Source organism: Bos javanicus, chromosome 10, assembly GCF_032452875.1.
Source record: "Bos javanicus breed banteng chromosome 10, ARS-OSU_banteng_1.0, whole genome shotgun sequence".
Taxonomy (NCBI): Eukaryota; Metazoa; Chordata; class Mammalia; order Artiodactyla; family Bovidae; genus Bos; species Bos javanicus.
In genome coordinates, this window is record NC_083877.1 from 3,295,666 (window position 1) to 3,316,115 (window position 20,450).

The 20,450-nt window shown below is 40.6% G+C and overlaps 1 protein-coding gene across 6 annotated transcripts in view; it reads left to right on the top strand.

The window, feature by feature from the left end:
- KCNN2 (potassium calcium-activated channel subfamily N member 2) overlaps positions 1-20,450 on the top strand; it is a 508,283-nt gene that overhangs the window by 367,327 nt on the left and 120,506 nt on the right. For 4 of the 6 annotated variants that reach the window (XM_061429915.1, XM_061429916.1, XM_061429917.1 and 1 more), the window contains one exon: positions 15,662-16,080. The exons of 1 other annotated variant lie outside the window; for it this stretch is intronic. In XM_061429915.1, the coding sequence (XP_061285899.1) occupies positions 15,662-16,080 (419 nt within the window). Of the gene's footprint in view, positions 1-14,858; positions 15,067-15,661; positions 16,081-20,450 lie in introns of those variants that run through there. One more of the 6 variants, XM_061429919.1, reaches the window with a different exon arrangement.

The window sequence follows — 20,450 nt, forward strand, 5'->3', positions numbered from 1 at the left end:
GCTACAACTCATTGACTAAATGTAATAACTCTCTTCCTTTAATCTGCAGATTCCTTCCTTATTGTATACCTTTTGTTTCTCCTTAGCTGAATGCTAGTGCCCTACATAACCAGACTTGTCAATAATACATGGGTTTGTTTGATTTTGTTGTTAGTGTGGTCTGTATTTTCTTCCTAAAATTGTTTTATAACTGGCTGAGTATGCGATGAGCAGCCATAGATTTGTTTCAGATGCAAATCTGAAGCTGGAGTGCCTAGGTTCATATCCCAGACCCATACCTCAGCACCATATAAACTTGATTCACCCTCTAACCCCTCAGTTCTCTCGTTCCTAAGAGAAAGATGGAAACTGTGTCTACTCTTTTAAGGTAAGTATTTAATATGGATTCATACATGTACACATACACATGAGGGACAGGGAGGCCTGGTGTGCTGCAGTCCATGGGGTCTCAAAGAGCTGGACAGACTTGGAGACTGAGCAACAACAAACACATACAGGTTAGAGCAGTGCCAGGCGCTAATAACCTGCGGTGACTTACGCACACTTCCAAACGGCTTTTAAGTTTCATCTCAAGTACCGTGGTTTGAGGTTCTATTCAGGTGAAGAGGTTCTTTGAGGTTCTATTCAGCTGAAGTTTTTACCAAATATTCAGGATGAAGAACATCTAACTTGGAGAAAAGCTAAACCAGGAAGAGGTTTATACCCCAGGGCATTGAATGTAATGTGTAATTTTATTTAAGTATTTGCTTCTGCCAGTGAAGCAGGAGGTCTGAGGGGCTACTGTCATCTAAATCATCAGGGAATAGAGGTGACATTTTAGAATTCCTAATGTAAATTTAAGCATTTATTTGCTTTTTAAATGTTTGATTTGCATCTAACTTTTCTGTTCAGCCTGCTGCCCCCGTCAAATGATGTGAATTCTGGATGACCTGAACTTTTACTCCAGGCTTTTCAGTAACTCACCATTTGACCATGGCCACATTCTTTCAATTGCCCGTGCTTTAATTGGACTGTTATAAGGGCAAATGAGCTAAAACATGTGCATGGGCTTTTAGCTAGTTTTCTGAAGTGCTTCAAATAACTAAGGTGATGATACTACATTTTAGCTATGTGGCAGTAATTGCTGTAATGCTTCTAATAAAAAATGTACAGTTTTCACTTCAGATTAAATGTTTAGAATCAACAGATTCATTCATATTCAGCCATTTCCTGGCTTTAAGACTTACCATGTTTATTTTATTTTACTTGTTCTTGTTATTGTTCAGTTACTAAGTCATGTACAATTTTTTGAAACCCCATGGACTGCAGCACACCAGGCTTCCCTGTCCTTCATTATCTCCTGGAGTTTGCTCAGACTCATATCATTTGAGTCGATGATGCCATCCAACCATCTCATCCTCTGTCACCCCCTTCTCCTCCCACCTTCAATCTTTCTCAGCATCAGGGTCTTTTCCAATGAGTTAGTTCTTCACATCAGGTGGCCAAAGTATTGGAGCTTCAGCTTCAGCATCAGTCCTTCCAGTGAATATTCAGGGTTGATTTTCTTTAGGATCGGCTTGTGGTTTATTCCCTATCAACTCCCAAAATGATGTCAGGACACTTACAAAAATTTATAGACACTTAGACCAGCATGTCAATGAAACATTAGTGAAAAGTTGACCATAGAGGGATTTTATTACAGTTTTTTGTTTGCTCTAATATTGATTTTCACCCTTTCCAATCCTGTTAATATCATCACTGATATCAATGTCTGTGTCCATCTCCTCTTAGTCTCCTTTCAGTTAGGTAAGAGTGCCTTCATCTGAGGCTACCTGTTGACCCACTACAGAAATGAATTATTGTGAAAGAAACTATTATTTGTTTACCACTGTCTTTGTCCGTCAGTCCTGTGAGAGACTAGACCTTCTGAACAGATGATGAAATTGAGGCTTAGAAAGTTTAAGTGGTTTTGCTGAGGTCAGGTATAGTCAGTGGTGGAAGGTCAGAGTGAAGACTAGATCTGCCTAAGTCCAGGAGATTCTAGAGCACAGCCTCCCAAGCCATACACCTTCCTGCCTTCTGTCATATCACTTCTGTTGAGAGAAGCGAAAGGGGAAAAATAATTATTCTATCTTTATGGAAGTTAAAATGAAATTTTTAGATACAGTTTGCATGAATTCCAAGACACTGTGACCATAATTACCCAATAATACATTAGCACATGTAAAATGCCTGAATGGGCCCACAGAAGGTATGGACCTATGAGAGAAGCCATGTAAAAGGGGGTTAAGATTTTAAATAAGTTTTAAGAGCAGCAGGGCATGGATTTTTGATAACCTTAAATTACTGGACCAAATTGGACTAGTATAAGATTTTGGTCTGTAGACATAGCTCTTGTCTAAGTCAGAAGAGGAAAATTCAGAAACATTTGAAGTTTCTATACTTCCTCTCGCTGGACTGGAAGAAACACAAACTGGAATCAAGATTGCCAGGATAAATATCAATAACCTCAGATATGTAGATGACACCACCCTTATGGCAGAAAGTGAAGAGGAACTCAAAAGCCTCTTGATGAAAGTGAAAGTGGAGAGTGAAAAAGTTGGCTTAAAGCTCAACATTCAGAAAATGAAGATCATGGCACCCCGTCCCACCACTTCATTGGAAATACATGGGGAAAGAGTGGAAACAGTGTCAGACTTTATCTTTCTGGGCTCCAAAATCACTACAGATGGTGACTGCACCCATGAAACTAAAAGACGCTTACTCCTTGGAAGGAAAGTTATGACCAACCTAGATAGCATATTCAAAAGCAGAGACATTACTTTGCCAACAAAGGTTTGTATAGTCAAGGCTATGGTTTTTCCTGTGGTCATGTATGGATGTGAGAGTCGGACTGTGAAGAAGGCTGAGCACCGAAGAATTGATGCTTTTGAACTGTGGTGTTGGAGAAGACTCTTGAGAGTCCCTTGGACTGCAAGGAGATGCAACCAGTCCATTCTGAAGGAGATCAGCCCTGGGATTTCTTTGGAAGGAATGATGCTAAAGCTGAAACTCCAGTACTTTGGCCACCTCATGCAAAGAGTTGACTCATTGGAAAAGACTCTGATGCTGGGAGGGATTGGGGGCAGGAGGAGAAGGGGACGACAGAGGATGAGATGGCTGGATGGCATCACTGACTCGATGGACGTGAGTCTGAATGAACTCCGGGAGTTGGTGATGGACAGGGAGGCCTGGCGTGCTGCAATTCATGGGGTCAAAAAGAGTCGGACACGACTGAGCGACTGATCTGATCTGATACCTCCTCTCAATAATGACCTTGATCTATTTTTCCTTTTGCATTTCCCTTCGTCCTTTTCCATGACTGACTTTCTCATTTTTATAAGTTAGTACTTAATTTATATTCTTGCCCCACTTGAAGATTCTGTGGAATATTATTACTTATACATGAGGTCATTTTTACCGGGGTCTGCAGAGTGTGTTATTGCCTCATGATAATCATGCAAGATTGACTTTATCTTAAATTTTTGTAGATGAGCAACTTGAGATTTAGAGAGATTATTTATCTTGCCCCAAACCACTAGCTAGTAAGTGGTCAAGTCAAAAATTAAATCCAAGCTTCACTGGCTGCAAAACATCTGTGTGTATTTCCTATGAGTCATACAATGATATCAGAGTCTTTTCAAATGAGTCAGCTCTTCGCATCAGGTGGCCAAAGTATTGGAGTTTCACCTTCAACATCAGTCCTTCCAATGAACATTCAGGACTGATTTCCATTAGGATGGACTGGTTGAATCTCCTTGAAGACCAAGGGACTCTCAAGAGTCTTCTCCAACACCACAGTTCAAAAGCATCAATTCTTTGGCACTCAGCTTTCTTTATCAGTCCAACTCCTATATCCATACATGACTACTGGAAAAACCATAGCTTTGACAAGACAGACCTTTGTTGGAAAAGTAATGTCTCTGCTTTTTAATATGCTGTCTAGGTTGGTCATAACTTTTCTTCCAAGGAGCAAGCATTTTTTAATTGATTTTGGAGCCCAAGAAAATAAAGTCTCTCACTGTTTCTACTGTTTCCCCATCCATTTGCCACGAAGTGATGGGACCAGATGCTGTGATCTTAGTTTTCTGAATGTTGAGCTTTAAGCCAACTTTTTCACTCTCCTCTTTCACTTTCATCAAGAGGCTCTTCAGTTCTTCACTTTCTGCCTTAAGGGTGGTGTCATCTGCATATCTGAGGTTATTGATATTTCTCCCGGCAATCTTGATTCCAGCTTGTGCTTCCTCCAGCCCAGCATTTCTCATGATGCACCCTGCATGTAAGTTAAATAAGCAGGATGACAATATACAGCCTTGACGTACTCCTTTCGTGATTTGGAACCAGTCTGTTGTTCCATGTCCAGTTCTAACTGTTGCTTCCTGACCTGCATACAGATTTCTGAGAAAGATTGAAGGCAGGAGGAAAAGGGGACAATAGAGGATGAGATGGTTGGATGGCATCACCGACTCAATGGACATGAGTTTGAGTAAACTCTGAGAGTTGGTGATGGACAGGGAGGCCTGGTATGCTGAAGTGCATGGGGTCGCAGAGTTGGACATGACTGAGTGACTGAACTGAACTGATACAATTTGATATTCTGAACAGCTGGTTGATATTTAAAAGGCATGAACAAAAGCCTCCCAAGAAGTAACTCTGCCACTCAACAGTTACCATATATACTTTAAATTCTAATATTTGATATACATCCCTTTTGAAATATGGGCTGCTCTCTCCATTACATGTTTTGTTGTTCAGTCACTCAGTTGTGTCCAAATCTCTGCCACCCCATGGACTGCAGCATGCCCAACTCCCCTGTCCTTCACTATCTCCTGGAGTTTGCTCAAATTCATCTCCATCAAGTCAGTGATACTGTCTAACCATCCTATCCTCTATCATCCCCTTCTCTTCCTGCCCTCAATCTTACCCAGCATCAGGGTCTTTTCCAATGAGTTAGCTCTTCACATCAGGTGGCCAAAGTATTGGAGCTTCAGCATCAACATCAGTCCTTCCAATGAGTATTTAAGGCTGATTTCCTTTAGGATTGACTGGTTGTATCTCTTTGCAGTCCAAGGAACTCTTGAGATTGTTTAAGTTGATGATTATTCCTTATTTTTATGGTGGTGGTTTAGTTGCTAAGTTATGTCCGACTCTTGCGACCCCATGGACTATAACCTGCCAGGCTCCTCTGTCCATGGGATTTTCCAGACAAGAGTACATACTGGAAAGGTGGCCATTTCCTACTTCAGGGGATCTGACCCATAAACTGAACCTGCGTCTCCTGCATTGACAGGCAGATTCTTTACCATTGAGCAACCTAGGAAGCCTACATAGCAGTTGAAGGTATATTAAATTAAATGTAGACATACTTTTAGCTGCTGAACAAAAAACTCAACTAATAGTGGGTTAAGCATATGGAGTCAGTGGTTGCTGACTCAGTGGCTCCAGATGTCAGGGATGGCACAACCGTGATTCTTTTCACCTTTTTCTTATGATCATAAGATAACTTCTGCAGACCTCAATATCACCTCTTTTTAGGGTCAGAGGAAGGGAATGAAGCATCCTGTGCCAGTAAGATATCATTTTTATCCAAAAAAGCAAAGACATTCTAGCGAGTGCCCCTGCTTATGATGTCTGGTCATGACTATATCACATGGCTACATGTACCTGCAAAAGAGTCTGGGAAAGTGGACATTTCTGTAATGGAAATGGAAAAGAGAAAAGAGGGAAGGAAGTGGCACAGTGTTGGCCCTAATGTATGCTGACTGTTTATTTCATCATTACAGCTACTTTCAGAGACAGCAAATAGCATTATCTCCATTTTACAGATGACAGAAGAAATAGGTCCATGAAGTTCACATGACTTCCTAAGGTCCTGTAACAAGTTAGACCATCTGGAAGCTGAGCCTGGCTTTCCTACATTCCAGTCCAGTTCTTTACGCTCTTTCCCCAGGGAAGAGTTAGCAATTCATTGATTAATATTTTAGTGCAGCAGTTTGGAAATCCTCTTTCCTGGATGCAGAAAGCTCTCAGGACAGCATGAGTGCACGGGAGTGCCGGGGTGGGCAAGAGGCTCCAAAAGCAAGAAAGGCTCCAGAGTGGGTGATAAGGAAATCTTCCCAGTTTTGCTCAGCAATGAACCCAGAATATGAATTCTAAACATAGCTTTTCTGGTTTTGCTCCAGTCCTGGACTGAGGGTCTTGGCAGGAATCTCAGTGACACCACTGACATCTTCTCCCTTCACCTGTTTGTTCTTTGACCTAGTCTGTGGCAGGGAGTTGTGGTCTGAATTCTTCGTTGATTTTGTCTTGTACTGTGCTGTGCTTAGTTGCTTAGTTGTGTCCAACTCTTTGCAACCCCATTGACTACAGCCTGTCAGGCTCGTCTGTCCTCGGGGATTCTTCAGGCAAGAATATTGGAGTGGGTTGCCATGGCCTCCTCCAGGGGATCTTCCCAACCTAGGGATCGAACCCAGATCTCTCACATTGCAGGCGGATTCTATATTGTCTGAGCCACCAGGGAAGCCCATGAATACTGGAGTGGGTAGCCTATCCCTTCTCCAGGGGATCTTCCTGACCCAGCAATCGAACCAGGGTCTCCTGCGTTGCAGGTGGATTCTGTACCAGCTGAGCTACCAGGGAAGCCTGATGCCTTAATAAGGAGATCCTCATTATTGTCTTACCTCTTTAGTGACTTTTCACTTTATTTTATCCAAAAGTTGTTTTCTGACTAAGGACTCTTTTTTTTGCATGAACACATTTTGTGCATTTTCCTTTGGGCCACTATCCCCTTGATATCCAAGAACTCAGCTTGGAAGTTCTTAGTCCTGAGTTATATGAAGAGTCCAGGCAATGGAAGGGAAAGAAGGGGGAGGTACCAGGTACTAGTTTATGTTGGAGCCTCCTCTTTATTTTTCTCAGTGTCTTCTTCATGCCTCTCTTTTGGAAATTTTCACCAGCACAGTAATTATTCATTTATATTTCACTTCCTTATTGAACACCAAGAGGCTTTTGAATCTTTGTATCCATAGACCCTTACAAGCAGAAGCATTCAGTATCTGAGTGAACAGCAGAACTTGGTCTTATTGAATATTTGGTTTAAAGGTTAACCAAAGAGTCTTATTTATTTTTTGTTCATGTTGTTGAAAACAGTTATGTAATGTAATGGTTCAAGGTTTTGCCTTGGTAAGCAGAACAGTTTCAGTGTAAATTGTGTTCAGTGCGTTTCATGTCTGTAGATTATCATTTGAATGTCAGTTACTGCTTTCTAGTTTATCGGGTTTGTACATATAAACTATTTGTTAGGGTTGCAATTGAAAGTCTAATGAACTCAGTCATTCTCATTTCCCCTTCCTCTCTTCTTCAGTCATTTCCTTATTTTTGTTATTAATTAACTTGCATTTTTTCATTCACATGATTCCACATTCCAAATACACATTTTTTAAAATGTGTAATTGAAAGTCTCCCTTCCATTTCTCATCCCTAGCCACTCAGTTTACCTCCACTAAGCAACATTTATCAGTAAGTTCTAGAATATTCTTTCAGATATTTCTTGCACATACAAATATGAATATATGTTCTCCTATTTACAAAGCTACACAAATAGCATATAGAATGCTTTTATTGTTGTTGTTCAACTGAGTGACTTAATAGACCATTTCCTTGAATAATATATAACAATTTTATCATCTTTTCTAAACAGCCTACTGATCCATTTTGTGGAAATCTCTAATTTGTTTAACCCTTTTCCCTTTTAGTGGATATTGAGATTATTTCTAGTCTTTTGCTAATATACAATCTATGCTATAAAAATATCCATACATGTTTATTCTCACATATGTAAATATGTCAGTAGGACAGACTTCATCTAAGAAAATGAAATTGCACTGTCAAAGAACATGTACATTTATAACCTGATAAATTGCCCTCCCTGGAGTTGTACTGATTTACACTTCCACCCACAGTGTATAAGCGTTCCTATTTCTCCACACCTTCATTAGTATAGTGAGTTATAAAACTTTTAGATATTGTGCAGTATGACAGGTCCAAAACATGGTATCATATTTTCCCCTTATGATTGAAGTTGAGCTTTTTTTTAAATAGGTTTAAGAACTATTTCTATTTCCTTTCCCATGACTTTCTCTTTTTATCATTTGTTTTTCTGTTAGTCTGCTCATCTCTTTCATAAGGCATTAAAGGAAATTTTATACAATTAGGGAAATTAGTTTTTTTTTGTGGTAATAGTTATGAAGAGTTTCCCCATGTTTTGGTGTTTGTCTTTTTTATTCTCTTTATTATAGTTTTGGCCAGGTGCAGAAAGCAAAAAGATTAGTGTAGTCAATTAAAAAATGTATCAATATTTTCTTTTAAGACTCTGGTGTTTTTGTCACAGTTAAAAGGCTTTCCTTACCATAATAAAGAACAATATGAAAAAGAAAGTACATATACATGTATAACCGGATCACTTTTCTTATACCTAAAACTAACACAATATTGTAATTCAATACATCTATAAAAAGTGAATAAATAATTTAAAAGGCCTTCCTTTTAGTGAGCTTGCAAAATAATTCTTACATGATTTCTTCTATTATGTTAGTAGTTTAGTTTCATTTTTATATCTAAATCTTTCATCCACCTGGAATTTTTCTTGATATATTTGGTGTGAAGCATCCATTCAACTTTATGTTTCTCTAGTCGGCTATTTAGTTGTCCCCAAATCATTTTTTAATAAACTGTGTTTTCCTCACTGACTTGATGGTCTGCCTTATAATACTGTGAATTTCCTGGTATGTTGGGTCTATTTGGTCTAGTCTTCTGTACTGTCCCATTGGCCTATCAGTGAGTTTATGTCCCAGTACCACATGGTTTCAATCATTAACTTGTTTAATAATCTATCAGAACTGCTTCTCCATCTTACTCTTCCTTTTCAGAGGTTTTTTGTTTGGTTGGTTGGTTATTCTACCTATACTTACTTTTTTAACAAATACATGCCTAAACTTATTTTATTCAGAATGATTTTCATGCACCACTTCTGTGCTGAACACTGCTGTGAATTCTCTACTGGAAAGGAAACTTGATATATAAGACACTGTCCCGAGATCAGACCAGAGAGCTTTCACCTCACTGAAGAGAAAGAGCACGTGTTGAAGGCGGCTCCCCTTCCCCCTCTGTGTGCACAAGTCTGTTCTCTGTATCTGCATCTCTGTTCCTGCCCTGCACACAGGCTCATCTGTACCATCTTTCTAGATTTCATACACACGTGTTAATACATAATATTTGTTTTTCTGAAGAATTGAGAGAGTAGGATTGACATATATACAGTGCCATGTGCAAATAGATAACTTGTGGGAAGCTATGTGGCACAGGGAGCTCAGTTCAGTGCTCTCTGACAACCTAGAGGGATGGGTTGGAGGGGTGGGGGAGGTTCAAGGGGAGGGGGGGATATATATATAGCTCATTAAGTTCATTGCACAGCAGAAACTAACACGACATTGTAAGCAGTTATTCTCCAATTAGAAGGTGGCTGAGGCATTGCCGCTCAGTCCCTCACTCTCCTCAGCTGGCTAAGCTGAGGGCCTTGTGCCAGCACGTGACCTGATCATGTAACGGGCCTGTGCCACTCTCTTTTTGCTGCTGACTCTTGCTACCAGGTCATCTTGGAAATGAGCTTGAAGTAGATTGTGTGTTGGATATCTGAGCAAATGGAAAGCTTGTGATGGGATATATTTGGAGAGCATGTCCTGTTATGCCTTCAAGTTACTTTACTCTGGCAAAGACCATTAACCACAGCTCCAGAATTAAAGCAGATGAAATCGTCATGCTTTAGGCCCTAAAATCTTTCTTCTTTGATCAATATCAAAATGAAAAATGAATATGGAGATGGTTTAATAGCTGTCATTTTGACTACTCTAACTCCCCCACAAGTTAGCTTAAAAGAGATCCTCTATGTATTATATGGGTCATATTGAATGTAATAGGAATATTTTTACAATTGGATTTTCATTCTTGACCTGGAGTCACTTAATGAAAATTTAGAGTGTTTTCTTATTCTGGGTAGAATATTGGGTGCCTTATCATAGCTCTGAACCTGGTAAATATTATTTGACAGTTTCTAATTGACAGCCCTCACCCTTGACTCTAAAAATACTTTCTTTTCTTCCTGCTTCACAGACAGGCTTGGCTTTCCGGCTGCCCTCCACATTTGGGGTTCCTCAGGACTTGGCCCTGTGTCCTGTCCTCTTCATTTCCTCTAATTTTTCTTTTGATCTCATAAAACTACCTAAATACTGATGCCTTCCAAATTTATTTCAATAGTCCAGAGTTCGCCTCTGAGTGGCTTGCAATCCTGCTGCCTACTTGGCATCTATACTCAAATGGCAGTGGCCAAAACGGAACCTCCCCTGCTCCCCGTGTCCAGCCCACTGTACTCAGGACGTGGCACCAACATCAACTGTGTTTGTCAGAGTAGAAGCTCGGTCGTCTCTGACTCTCTTTTTTTGAATGACTCCCACATTCAGCCCATCAGCAAGTTCTAGCTAGATCTCCAAAATATTTCTCTAGTGCACCCACTGTATTCATTTCCATGGCAACCCTCACTGATCCTGGTCCAGGTCAGGGGGATACTACCTACCATCAGATGCAATAGAACTTCCTAACTAGTGTCCTCCCTTGTAAACTCTGGTTTAACCTGTAAATCACATCGCGTCGTTCCTTGCGTAACACTCTCCAGCAGATTCAGTGCCCTTGGACTGAAATCCGATCTTGACACCATGGTCGTCAATGTCCCACATGTCTTTCCACCCTTGTCTCTTCAAACTCATCTCCTGTCTCTCTGCCCCTTGACCTGCCACTCTGGTTTTCTTACATTTCCTTAGGCATGCTAAGCTTTTGTAGCCTATGGCCTTTACATGTGCTATCTCCTCTGCTGGAATGTTCTTCTTCTGGCAGTTTATATGACTGGCTCTTCTCTTCTTGCAGATGTTGCCTTAAGTGCTACTTCTCAAGATGACTTCCCTGATGACCACGCGTGCTGTCACCTCCAATTTATCGTTCTCTATTCATCTCTTGTTTGTTTCCTTCATGGCGATATACACAGACATAATTACTTTAGTAAATTGCTTTATGTCTGCTTCTTTGATTTTGTTTTTCTTTCTTGGTGAAAGTTAGTTCCATGGGGCAGACTCTGTCTGCTACAAATCCTACCTTGTGGCTAATACGTGGCAGAATGCCTGGCACATACTGAGTATTCAGTACACTGAATATTTAGTGAATAAATGAAAAAAACAAAGGAACAAGCAGCTATTACGGATGGGGGTAAGTGAAGAGTAGAAGGAAATATTTCTTTCTTTAGCATTGAAGTATGTACTATGATAAAACCAAGAATTAAAATAATTTCAGGTGTTGATTAAACCCCTGATGGTAAAAAGCAACTACACTATAGAAAATTTCTCTGGGGACATTATTGAACATGCTGTCAAATTGCAGAATTATGCTGCTGCAATGACTTAGCATTTAATAGGGTGTGTTCTCTACAAATTTGGAAAATATCAGATTTATTTCACTTGTGTTCAGTATTAGTATTCTCATCTCCCTTGAGCATGCTCAATTAGCATTAGGACCTGTCTAGTGATTAGAGTAATCAATATTAACTGAGAAACAGCAAGGCAGTTCATTTTCCAAGTGTTTATAATTCTTTACCAGATAGATATGGAGCCTCGCAGACGAGTAGAGTGACAGTCTGACAAAGAAATCCTTATTGTCCTCTGTGGTGGCAGCTATAAGGGGCACACAAAGAGATCACGATGGAACAAAAGGGGGAGACTTGCAGATTTGTCTCAGCCTGGACGGTGTCCTAAGGAAGGTGAGACTATGGAGTTTGGTCTCAAAGGAATAAGAATTTGCTCGGTGGAAAGACTTTCCATAAGACAGAATGGACAAAGAAATGGTAGTGTGTTCTGAAATCTGCAACCAGAGGGAAATGTAAGAGGAGAAATAGGCAATGAGTTTGAAGAGATAGGCAAAACCAGATTGCTGAATTGACAGGAGGAAGGTGGCTTGGAATGGTTTTAATCTTGATAGCAATAGGATTATATAATTTCCATTTTCAGGAGGTCACTGGAGGATGGATGATGGCTTCCAGTAGGAGATATCTGGTTGTAGAGGTAAAAGGCATGGAAGAGGTCCTCCTGGAAAGTACAGAAAGAAGAGTCAGAGATGAAGCTTACTAGAGAAGGGGCTCGTGAATGGTTGTAAGGGGAAAGGGCTTTTTTTTTTTTTTTTTTTTTCAGGAAAATGAGATATATTCTTCAGAATGGCAGCAACTTTTTTTAAAAAAGCAATGTCACACAAGCCAAGAGAAGAGATCTTTTTTAGAAAGGAAGAAATGATTAATACCAGATCAAGTGAGATAAAGATTAAGTTGGAAGAACTAGAGTTCATAATGAAGGTGTTTTGACTGACCCTTAGGCAGAGCTGTATTGGTGGAGTGATGGGTGATGAGGATGATAGCCCCAGGGAGGTGTTGGGGCTGAAAGAAAAGTGAGAAAATGAAGACTGCTTAGGGCAGACACAGAGCCAGCGGGGACTCTGTGTTGAAGTGAAGCCATTCAGTCGTGTCCGACTCTTTGTGACCCCGTGGACTGTAGCCTACAAGACTCCTCTGTCCATGGAATTTTCCAGGCAACTGGAGTGGGTTGCCATTTCCTTCTCCAGGGGAATCTTCCCGACCCAGGGATCGAACCCGGGTCTCTCGCATTGCTTTACCGTCTGAGCCACCAGGGAAGCCCTTGTTTGTGTTGCTCTGATTTTAATGAACGGCGGGGATTTGAACATGCTTGTATCGTCTGCTGAGAGGGAGAAAGCACAGGAACTGGAGGGGAACTGGATTTCGGTGGAACACTGCTGTAAATAGGTAGAACAGAAGAGAGTGCAAATAAGGAGAAAAGGAGGAGATGTAGGTGAGCTTGTGGCTGAAGTATAAAATGGAGGTATTTCTGATACTAAGGGCAACTGTACTGACTGGAACAAAGTTGGCTCTGCAGGGAAAAGACTCCTGTCTGGAGCAGAAGCTGTAGGGGTCGGGGGATGATGGCAGAGACGCTGAGGGTGCAGCTGGCACTGAAGGCATGTGCCTGTGGTGGGCCCAGCCCACCTGCACGACCCGATGGAAAGTTACCTGGGCAGGCCCACCGGAACAGGAGGGAAAAGGCTGCTGAGGACTCCGGCGGCACGGTGGCTGCAGTGCTGGGAAGGAAGGAGTGAACCAGCTTCCTTAGGGAAGTGAGCAGGGAGGGCGATGGGAAGGCCTGGAAAGAGGGGGTAGCCTGCGTGAGGTCAGGGGACCAAGTGCTCTGGGAGTGATGGGGGAGGATCGGGAGAAATAGGAGCCGGGAAGTAACGTCAGCATTATACACTTTACGGCTCACCTCAGAAGGCACTCATTCTGCACTGATGCTGCTATTGCCCAGAAGGGAGTGGGGAAAGCCTGTCTTGGAATCGTGCTGAGAATCTGTAGCACAGCTTCTGTCTATCCGGTGTCTTGGTGCTTATGACTCCTTTTGCGGGTGGATTTGATTTGTTTCCAAGTCGTTCAGAACCATGTTTGGTGAAGAAAGGAGACAAACTGGGTAATATCATTTGCAGTAGAAATGGGAACGTAGACTTAAATAACAGTATTGTTTTTCTTACGTGACTTACACTGGCCCTTGATAGCACTTTGCCAAGACTAGTGATAGCGTCTCTAAACGTATAGAGCCTCTCAAAGGAGCTAGTTGGAGGAAGACATCCTTTTGGGCATGAGCATCTTAAGAGATTTTGGGTTCTGAAGAGTTAGAGAGTATCCTGTAAATACTCACTGATAAACAGTTTAGAAGGCTTCTACCATTATATCTATACAATCTTTTGTATATCTTTATTATTAAAATCTTTTAGGCCAGTGTGGTATTGAAAGTGGTGGACTGCATAAGAATATTTCTGTCGCCAACTTAATGGCTTTATTTATGATCTGTTTCTTTCTTGGAAACTGGAAAGTCTAATTTTAACTTTTTAGCATTTCTAATTTTTAGCATTTATTTATCAAACCCTCTGAGTTCCCTAGGTAGAAAGTTAATGATAAAGGCATACAGAAAACCATATGTTGCCATAATTTGTTGAAAATTTGATAAGAGATCCTGCTTATTCTCCAACTTTTTTGAAGTACCAGAAAGAAGTGATCATTTGGTCCTCAAATTCCTGTCCTTGCAAGTAGCACTGATGGCAGTGTTTGAACAACAGAATGGGCAGTAGCTGTGACCTGCAGGCAATTAACTTAGAATGGGAATTTGTTACCATCTAAGTGCTGGGTGGAGGAGGAGAACTTGGCAACCCATTCCAGTATTCTTGCCTGGAGAATTCTATGGACAGAGGGGCCTGGCGGGCTACAGTTCATAGGATTGCAAAGAGTCGGACTCGACTGAAGCAACTTAGCATGCAAGTGGTGCGGAGATGACTATTTTGACTCCAGAGGAGCAGAGGTCATAGAATCCAATCACCCTGAAGATCTGCTCAGCCAACTTCCTTTGCAACTCACTTACCTGAGAACGCACTGTTCTCACTTGGGTTGCTTTCATCTCATGCTTTCTACAGAAATTGGCTACCTACCAAAAGGCAAAGAATATGTCATCTCTCTCAGTGGGAGAGCACTGTTGGCATTCTGGGCAGACAGGTCTGTTTTGTGCGTGGGACTCTCAGAACTACAGCGAGCTTGGCACCGCTGGCTTCCTGGCTGTAAATGCCAGTAGCCTTCACAAGTCACTGTGACAGTCAGAAATGATGCCTCTGGCTGTTTGTGATCTAGAGCCTGGGGGACTTGTTTACTGAACAGCCAGGGAAGACAGGAAACATTCTTTTCTGTTCCTTTTATTGTCTATCTTCTTTTTCTTTCTTTTCTTTGTTTTCGTTCATTGTGGAGTGAGGAATGACAGAAGTAGGGGAAAGGAACCTTTATTATAGAAAGAAAGATGGAAAACAAATTAATAATCCAAGGGAAGGCTTCGGGAGAGCAGAAAGAACGAGGTAAAATATAGAGCAGTAGCAAGGAAGCTGGGAGAAACGTTTTTGCCACATTTGTCTGTGGTCCCTTGTGATTTTCTTTCAGAAGCCAAAAATAAGATTATCTGTAAGAATGCTCCTGTATTATTGCATTAAAGGGTATACCCAATTGCCCAGGCACTGTAAATAAATTTCACTGAGAATATGGCTAGAATTGCGCAAGGTTTCAATCCAGATCCTCAAGGAGAAGAACAGCTTGTTACAAGTCTTTCTGACTTCATCTAAGGTGGGGGGCGGTGGGGGGGGGGGTACATTACTGATAGGCCCCAGTCCCTTATTTTTAAATGATATCACTGACATGATTATACAGGAGCACAGACTCCAAAATAGCTTCAGCTCCTGTATAGTGAGTTTGTAATCTTAATTTTTACAAAATAAAGTTCTTCTGTGCCAATGCCATTTTCTTAAAATAGTGTACCTGGCTACTAGCATTTAGAAGTTAAGACCTAGCGCTCGCCATGATTGCTTAAGTCATCTGTGATGTATTTTAAAAATCTGCACTAACGCTTGTGGACCATTCATGCCATACTGAAGCTGATTTTCTACTTTATTTTTTCAGTTGTTCATGGTGGACAATGGAGCAGATGACTGGAGAATAGCCATGACTTATGAGCGTATTTTCTTCATCTGCTTGGAAATACTGGTGTGTGCTATTCATCCCATACCTGGGAATTATACGTTCACATGGACGGCCCGGCTTGCCTTCTCCTATGCCCCATCCACCACCACCGCTGATGTGGATATTATTTTATCTATACCAATGTTCTTAAGACTCTATCTGATTGCCAGAGTCATGCTTTTACATAGCAAACTTTTCACTGATGCCTCCTCTAGAAGCATTGGAGCACTTAATAAGATAAACTTCAATACGCGTTTTGTTATGAAGACTTTAATGACTATATGCCCAGGAACTGTACTCTTGGTTTTTAGTATCTCATTATGGATAATTGCCGCATGGACTGTCCGAGCTTGTGAAAGGTAAGTTTGTTTCTTTTCCTGAGAACATAATTTGCCTTATAGTGTCCTAAAAAGTGGGAGAAAGAACACATTTTAGACCAGAAACATGCAGAGACTTATGCTTGAAAATGTGGGGTTCTATCATGAGCTTATTTTAAATGAATGAGAAAGAACTTTTCTTAAGATATTTTGCATACAGCGATGTCTTGATGATTATGTATTTTTCTTTCTAATCTGACCAGTTTTCAGTAGAGGGCTGCCTTTTGCTGCCTTTATAATCAAAACTTGGAGACCTTCCCATTGTGTAGGAGACTCCTATCAGAAATGCTTGTCTAATGGTAATACTGAGTCCTTTGGTGCCTCTTTGGTTATAGTGTTGATTATTGCTGAGACAAGTGGGGATACCTCAAAGTGCTTTGCTGATTCAGTGCCTACTTTTAACAGTGTTCACGTGATTATAGATAAGGGGCCTATAGGTGTATACTGGGTTTTATTGAACTCTCAGCAGTTAGTGAGAAGGGTCCATGTGTATTTGATATGTTGTCTGAAGAGCTCTGGTAGTGCAGAGCTCGATGCAGTCTCAGAACTGCTTGGCGAGTCTGGGTTCATCAGTTAGAGCATCTGCAATATTAACCTTGCCATTTAACAAACAAGCAAAAATAGACTTGTTACGTAAATGGGAGGAACTGGAGAGGGAATCTATTGTGACCTTGGTGAAGAAAATTCCAGTTGAAATTAGCAATAGACATATAGCAAGGACTTAGAAGTTTATAGAACTATTAAATATTGGGATGTTGGTGTTTGTAGTAACTAGGTATTTTTAAATTTAGCTTTTGAAAGAAACTAAAATGTACATACACATATGTACAAATAGTTTAACAAAGAAAAATATCTGTATGAAAACTGTTGCAAAAATAACAAGCCCAGAACATACCTCCCCCATTTCTTCTTTCCAGAAGCAATCACTTTAAATTCATTTAGCCATTTCTTTGTTAACTACTTTCCAAAGTTCCAAATGATATTGCTTATACTGCTGCTGCTGCTGCTGAGTCGCTTCAGTTGTGTCCAACTCTGTGCGACCCCATAGATGGCAGCCCACCAGGCTCCCCCGTCCCTGGGATTCTCCAGGCAAGAACACTGGAGTGGGTTGCCATTTCCTTCTCCAATGCATGAAAGTGAAAAGTGAAAGTGAAGTCGCTCAGTCGTGTCCAACTCTAGCGACCCCATAGACTGCAGCCCACCAGACTCCTGTGTCCAAGGGATTTTCCAAGCAAGAGTACTGGAGTGGGTGCCATTGCCTTCTCCGGCTTATACTGCTGCCTCTAGATTTTTCATCTAGATCTTTCCGGAAGTTGGGGTTTTAGTTGTCTTTCACTTTCATGTACACATTGCTTTCCTGACTCTTCCCCCACAAAAAGTAATTTTTCTCCCTAGTAAGTTACATAAGCGCCAATCATCTATATTCCATAGTTATATCATTATTATTATTACTGTGTGAACTGCACTTGTAGTTGAACTATATGGTATATTATAATCATTTTGCCTTTTCTGCACATCCTTTTATTTTCTTTGAAATTAATAATCACCTCTTTTTATTTCCTTAGTTTTTAATTTAGTTTTCTTTGTTTTTGCTAATTTTCTATATACTTACCACTAAGTCATATCTAAACCCTTCTACATTATGTAAATATAATTTTACTAGATTTATATATTTATTAGGGAAAACCTATCAATTTTGCTTCAAACTTGAATGTCTGGGGACTTTCTAAACTGCTTGTCAGTCAAAGTGGAGGTTTCCTTTGCTTTATTTGTATGTTTCATATCTTTCTTCTTGAACCTCATTTTTCCCTCTTTCTTCACTTATTCCCTCATTTAAAAATTTTAAAATTCATCTTCCAGTAGCTTCTGAGGAAAGGTGGTGGGTAAGAGATATTTTTTTGAGACCTTGCAGGTATGGCAACTTCATTAGTCTCCCTTGCTGGATGGAAAGCTCTAGTTTGAAAAGCATTTCTCTTGGAACATTGGGGACTTCATTTCCTTCTGACATCCAGGGTGCGGCAGTCTGATGCTGTTCTCATTTTTTAATCTTTTTTTTTTGACGGAAAGTTTTAGGATCAGTGATCTAAAATTTCAGCAGGGTATGCATGCTCAGTCACTCAGTCATGTCCAGCTCTTTGTGACCTTGTGTACGGTAGCCCGCCAGGCTCCTCTGTCCATGGTATTCTCCAGGCAAGAATACTGGAGTGGACTGCCATTTCCTTCTCCAGCACAAGGGTATATCATGGTGTAATTATTCTATTTAATGCATTGAGCCTGTCCAATCTTGGAATTAATCTCCTTCAGTTCTTGGAAATTTTCTTGAATTATTTAATAATTTTTGTTCCTGTTTTTTGTTGTGTAGATATTGATCCTTCTCTATGAGTTCTATAATCTTCTTATTTCCCTCTGTGTTGTTTTCCACCTGTTTTTGTTTCATATATAGAAGATAATCTCAATTTTTCTTTCAAGGTCTTTCTTTTGGAATTTTATTACTTCTTTACTATATATTAATTTCCATTGTCTCATATTTGCTCTTCAAATGCCCATTTTTTAAACTAGCATCACACTTTTTTATTCATAAATGTACTGTTTAATTTCTTTAGAGATGTTAATGATAATCTTTAATATTTTTTCTCTTTGTGTATTTTCCGTTTCCCCAGAGATGTACTTTTCTGGGTTTTTGTTTGTTTTTGTTTTGGCTTCAGTCTCTTTTAGAAGCTTTCTTTCAGTATTTAGGTAACTTTAGCAGTCCCCTTATACTTAAGATCGAGGAACTAAAGACCTGATTAGAAGCTTTCTGTACAAATCTAGAATTTGTCAACCGTGGACTTCACTACGTGGTGATTAGGGTGGGAGCGTAGAACATCAATTTCAGTATCTTTACATAGTTTTATTTTTCTCTGAATAATCCAACTGACTCATGGGAAATCTGTTTTGAAAGTGAAAAGTGAAAGTGTTAATCACTCAATCCTGTCTGACTCTCTGCAACCCCATGGACTATAGCCCACCAGGCTCCTCTGTCCAAGGAATTCTCCAGGCAAGAATACTGCAGTGGATTGCCATTCCCTTTTCCAAGGGTTCTTCAAAACTCAGGGATCAAACACAGGTCTCCTGCAATGCAGATGGATTCTTTACCATCTGAGCCACCAGGGTACTGTCCTGCAATGAAGGTAGATGCCTGGGTGACAGTATTGTGGAAATTGAAAGATGGGACAGAAAGAAGAGGTTTCATTTAGTATGTGAATATAATAGTTATTTATCTTCCTAGTTGCAGTGGAGTTAGGCTGGCTCTCTCCAGTGCGTAATGCCCTGTAGTCAGCTGACAGACCTTGGGTTTTACCTCTCCAGACAAGAAACTTGCAGACTTCTGCCAGGTTGGCGAAAGGCATTACCAGCAACACAGAGTAGAAGCAGGAATCAGGGTGTCTAACTGCTTTTGTACAATATTTCAACCTGTCCTTTCACTGAAAGCTCCATCATTGTCTGCTGTCACTGAGGTACTGGTGCTGAGAATTCCTAATTCTTTGGTGTGTGTGTGGAGGGAGGGGCGAGGTTGCTGGTTCTCAGTGCAGATATGGCGGCTTTCTGACCTATCCGGGTCTAGAATTCTCATTTCTCAAGTCAGGTAAGCCACTTAACCACTTGCCAGTTGGCTTTCTAGCTACTTTATTTCCGTCTTGTCACTCATAACCCATGAAGGAGTTGTGCTTTTTTGTTTGCTGTCTAGCCATTTTAAGAAGGTTTGGGGAGGGAGCTGAGGCCTGTGTGTTTGTTGAGTCCACCTGCTTTTATGAGAAATTCCCTAGTGACTAGGTTTTATTACTAAGTATCTGAATCTTTTTTAAAACTTCTCTACATAAATACAATATTTGAGGGATTAAAGATTTTCCTTTTAAAGAAAGGTAGACTCCTTATGGTGTGCTTTGTTTCCTAGCAATCATGGTACTTAGAGGCTTATGATATTTTCTGGAGCAGCTGTACCTGTAACACTTGGAGAATCAATATGGTAAACTTTAGTTGATATACCTGTGTGGTCTATGAAGATGACTCTTACTTTAAAGTTGTGCATAGTGTTAAAGCGTTAGTTGCTCAGTCATGTCTGACTCTTTGCGAACCCATGTGCTGTAGCCCGCCAAGCTCCTCTGTCCATGGAATTCTCCAGGCAAGAATACTGGAGTGGGTAGCCATTCCCTTCCCCAGCGGACCTTCTCAACCTGGGGATCAACCCAGGTCTCCCGCATCACAGGCAGATTCTTTACTGTCTGAGCCACCAGGGAAGCCCCAAAATGGTGCATAACAATGTAACATTGGAGGTAAAAGCATAATCGAACAATATGTACGTTTAGTGCATC